This window comes from Artibeus jamaicensis, unplaced genomic scaffold, assembly GCF_021234435.1.
Source record: "Artibeus jamaicensis isolate MK-2021 breed Jamaican fruit bat unplaced genomic scaffold, CSHL_Jam_final contig_885, whole genome shotgun sequence".
Taxonomy (NCBI): domain Eukaryota; kingdom Metazoa; phylum Chordata; class Mammalia; order Chiroptera; family Phyllostomidae; genus Artibeus; species Artibeus jamaicensis.
This window is the reverse complement of record NW_026522001.1, coordinates 109,255-114,317: the sequence shown is the minus strand read 5'-3', so window position 1 is coordinate 114,317 and position 5,063 is coordinate 109,255. Positions and strand designations below refer to the sequence as shown.

Below are 5,063 nucleotides of genomic sequence, written 5' to 3'. Positions count from 1 at the left end.
TAGACAAAAGGAAAGGGGATGGGAAGGCAGCAAAGGTAAAGGCAGTCAAATATATGGTGATGGAAGATGATTTGACTTTGGATGGGGGCATACAATGCAATATACAGATCATGTGTTAGAAATGTATTCTCAGCCATGAAAAAAGATGGAAATCTTACATTTTGCAACAATATACATGGACCTGGAAAACATTAGGCTAATAGGAAATAAGCAAGCATGAGAAAGATAAATACCATACAACTTCATTCATGTGTAGATTTTAATGAACTAACAGGCAAAATACAGACTCACAGAGAGCAGGCTCACAGCTCTCAGGAGAAGGGAGGGTGTCTATGTGGGGGGGAGATATTGAGCAAAAAAGGAAAAAAGAGGTAAACACTCGAGGACACAGACAATAGTGTGGTGATTGCCAAAGAAAGAGAGAGGAGAGTGAGAGGAGGACATAAGGGAGATAACTGGTGATGAACAGAGATTTGACTTGGACTGGTTAATACACAATACAGTGTACAAATGATATAATCTGATTAACCAATGTCACCCTGATATATTTAATTTTCTGAAAGACTAGCATGACCCTGATACTAAACCAGAAATGGCATTTTACAAAATCCAACTTTCATTTCTGTTTTAAAAACATCCAACAGGAATTCTGGTAAAGGTGAAGGCAAAGGTAAGCATACTTGACCTTCTTGCAGTACTGTAATGGCATAATCAGTAAAAAAAAAGTTGCAGAAAAAAATCACAATCAAACTATAAAACAAATATCACCCAGAGTTTCAGAAAATCAAGCTGTATGGAAGAATGACAACCAAAGATTTAAAGAAACCACATTCATCTAGATGGATAGGAGGGGTAAAGACCTGGAGATGTTAGAGTGGCGCAGAGAGGCTCAGAGCAGTGGAGAGGCACAGAGACGTGAGGAGATGTGGAGTGGTGCAGAGAGGTGAGGTAATGTGCAATGGGAAGGCCCACATCCACGTGTGGTAGACAAAAATCAGGGAAGGCAATTTAGCAACTGAGGAATCCCAGCCCCAAATCCAACCACCCAGTCAAGGATTCTCCCAGCAGGAAGAGAAGGCCCCATAATTTCTGGCTGCAAAAACCAGTGAACATTGAGGTGGTGAAAGAAACTGTGAGGTTCTCAAGAGACTCTTCTTAAAGGACCTGCAATGGACTTAGGACTCACTCAGACCTACCCCTCTGGGATTCAGCAACAGGACAACAAGCTGGAAGAGCACCAGGGGTATATGGGGAGAAAGTGAAGAAACAGGCAAAAGGGCAAGTTCCAGGAAATAACTTCCTCCTAGGCAAAATATCTAAAACCAGGCAGTTGCACTGTCATCTCTGTGAGCCCTCCCTCACACAGAGCAACACAGTGGTGACACGGGTTCTGCTGCCCTGGTGATTACCTAAGGATCTACCCCACACATTTTACAGATACACTTTCCTACGATAGATCACACTACTAAGGGAGTCAAAGCAGCTCTTCCTAATACACAGAAACAAAAGCAGACAGGCTGCCAAAATGAGGGCACAAGGAAATATGGCCCAAATGAAAGAATAGAACAACCCCCCAAACAGAACTAAACAAAATGAAGATAAGCAACCTGTCAGTTGCACAGTTCAAAACACTGGTTATGCTCCAGGAACTCACTGGGTACTGCAACAGCATAAAAAGACCCAGGCAGAAAAGAAGTTTATGTTAAGTGAAATAAAGAAGAGTTCACAGAGAACCTCCAACAGTGGAGGGGATGGAGCTGCGATTCACATCAATGATTTGGAACACAGGAACAAAAAGCATTCAATCAGAAAATAAGAAGAAAAAAGAACTCAAAATTGAGAATAGGCTAAGGAGCCACTAGGACATTGTTAAACATACCAACATCCAAATCATATGGGTGCTACAAGGAAAAAAGGAAGACCAAGAAATTAAACTCCTATTTCAAAAAAATAATGAATGAAAATTCCCTAATTTGGTGAAGGAAATAAACATACAAGTCCAGGAAGCTCAGAGAGTCCCAAACAAAATGGACCCAAACAGGACCACACCAGCACACATCATGATTAAAATGCCAAAGGTTAAACATGAAGAAGGAATCCTAAAAGCAGTAAGAAGACAGCAGATACTTACCTACCTACAATTAATAATTATAAAGTAAACTTTGCAGGCTAGAAACTGGCAAGAATTATTCAAAGTGATGAAAAGCAAGGACCTACAAACTAGATTACTCTATCCAACAAATCTATAATTTAGAATTGAAGGACTGGTGAAGTGCTTCCCAGACAAGGTAAAACTGAAGGAGTTCATCATCATCAAGACATTTCTATATGAAATGCTAAAGGGAATTTTATAAGAAAAAGAAGATGATCAAAATGATGAACATTAAAAAGGCAATAAATTCACAAATCTCAATAATGGAATCTAAATAACAAACTAAGCAAACAAGCACAAGAGGAATAGAATGATAGATATAGAGATCATTTGGAGGGTTATTTGTTGGGAGGGTACAAAGAAATAATGGGGGCGAAAGTGCAGAAATTAAAAAGCACAGATTGATAATGCAAAATAAATAGGGGGATGAGAACAGCATGGGAATTTAAGTAGCCAAAAATCTTACATGCATGATCCATGGATGTGAACTAAGTGAGAGAATTGTTAAAGGGAATGGGGTTACTGGGTAGAGTGGGGCAAAGGTGAAAAACTGGAACAGCTATAATAGCATAATCAGTAAAATATTTTTTTAATTCAACAAACTGAATATATATGAACTTCTTCACCTTAATAAAGGAGACCTATGGAAAAACCTGTATATTTAATGATTAAACATTGAAAACTTTCCTCATAAGAATAAGCATAAGTCAAGGGTGTTCACTCTAACTACTTCCATTCAGCATCATACCATTTGATCTACCAATCGCAATGTAACTACAAAAATAAATAAAATAATCCATACTAGAATAAAACAAGTAAAACATCTTTATTCGGTGACAACATGAACACCTAAGAAGAAAATTTTACTTAATCTATAAAAAAAAAAACTAGTAGAAGTAAGAGGTTTAACAAAGCTTCATGATATAATAATGTCAATAAAGAAAATATTCAATTTTATTTATGTATACTAGACATAAATAATTATAGCATAAACAAACTATACTATGTAAAACAGTATCAAAATATAAAAACTTAAGGATAAATCTCAAAAAAGATATGTAAGACATGTTCACTGAAAACTATATAACATATCTGAAAAATTTTAGTGGGATTTACATAAATAGATATACTGTTTTCATGATTCATTCTTGCTCTGGAATAAATACATTCATTACTTTAAAATATGTTAAAGATTTGAAAACAAACAAATCAATATGTGATGGCTCAAACTTCCTGAGTCAAAAATATCAAAGACAGAAACCAAAGACTACACCATTGTTAGTGAAAAGGCCTTAACCTCATCACCTAAGAGATCTTTCTGTAAATAACTAAGTTTTTGCATACCCTCTTCATTGCTGCCTTCATCTCTTTATTCCTAAACGTGTAGATGACTGGATTTAAAAAAGGAGTAAGCACAGCATCAGAGAGTGCAAGAAACTTGTCCATCTGTGAATTGGGGTGTGGCCATGTGTAGACAAAAATGGTTGGGCCAAAGAACAAAAGGACCACAGTGATGTGAGCTGACAAAGTGGAGAGAGCCTTGGATGAACCACTTGAGGAATGTTTCCAAACAGTAAATATGATGAAGACATAGGAGATGAGGAGTACTAAGAAGGAACCAACACAAATAAACCCACTGTTGGCAGTGACCATGAACTGCAACATGTAGGTATCTGTACAGGCCAATCTCAGGAGCCGAGGAAAGTCACAGTAAAAGCTATCCAATACATTAGGACCACAGAAGGGCAAATTCACAATAAATGCTAGTTGGAACATTGAGTGAGTGATGCCAAGGGCCCAAGCAGCAGCTGTAAACAAAATGCACACTTTCCTGCTCATGATGGTCAGGTAGTGGAGAGGCTTGCATATGGCCACATATCTGTCAAAGGCCATGGCCATGAGTAGCACCATCTCTACCCCACCAATGACATGGATGAAGAAGATCTGAGCAATGCAGCCTCCAAAAGAGATAACTTTATGCTTCCTGTAAAGGTCGTAAATCATCTTTGGTGAGACCACAGAGCAGGTTCCTAAGTCAATGAAGGAGAGGTTGGCTAAGAAAAAGTACATGGGGGAGTGTAAGTGAGCATCAATGGTCACAGAAAACACAATGAGCATGTTTCCCATCATGCTTGCTGCATAGAGCACAGAGGAAAACATCAGGAGTACAAGCTGGATCTCCCATGAATGTGTGAGTCCCAGAAACACAAACTCAGACACAACTGAGTGATTCTCTCCATCCATTGATCCACCCAGCTGGGCGGCGGCTGCAAATATGAGAACTAAGAAAATGAAAAGAAAATCGTGATTACAGAGATGATAAGACATCAAAGAATTTCAATGTCCTCATTACAAATAAAAAGTATATACTTATACAGTTTCCTAAATATACAAAAACAAAACACAAAATCATGTAGCTCAGTGGATTGAGCGCAGGCCTGCGAACCACAGGATTGTGGTTCGATTCCCACTCAGGGCACATGCCTGGGTTGCAGGCCAGTTCCCAGCAGGGGACTCATGAGAGGAAACCATACATTGATATTTCTCTCCCTCTCTCCTTCCCTTTCTCTTTCTAAAAATAAATAAATAAAATCTTTGAAAAAATAAATAAAAAATTTAAAAAAAAAACACAAAATCAACATAATATATCAACATATAAATGGTAACATATTTTAAGCATATTTTAAACCTATGTTAAACATAGGTTTAACAAATTTTAAACCTACCATCAAAACTCTCCCTGTAATGTTCAGTTCTCAACTTCATGAGTGTACATGATATTCATCACCTGTTTAAATCACTTCTAATATTGACTATTCCTCATTTTCAACAAATTTCATCTTGCTTTTTTGCACATTCTCATAATCTTTTTCTTTTCTCCATTTTGCTCTGACAACTCACAGAAAGCAGT

The 5,063-nt window shown here is 37.6% G+C and overlaps 1 protein-coding gene across 1 annotated transcript; it reads right to left on the bottom strand.

Moving 5' to 3' along the window:
- Positions 1 to 3,457: 3,457 nt before the first annotated feature.
- LOC119047426 (olfactory receptor 4F3/4F16/4F29) lies at positions 3,458 to 4,396 on the bottom strand. The gene has a single exon (XM_037142865.2). It carries the CDS (start codon positions 4,394 to 4,396, stop codon positions 3,458 to 3,460), a length of 939 nt encoding a protein of 312 aa, XP_036998760.2.
- Between the last annotated feature and the right edge of the window lie 667 nt (positions 4,397 to 5,063).

Bases quoted from the DNA above. Each gene is read 5' to 3' on its own strand.
- LOC119047426 (XM_037142865.2), bottom strand. From the start codon at position 4,396: ATGGATGGAGAGAATCACTCAGTTGTGTCTGAGTTTGTGTTTCTGGGA.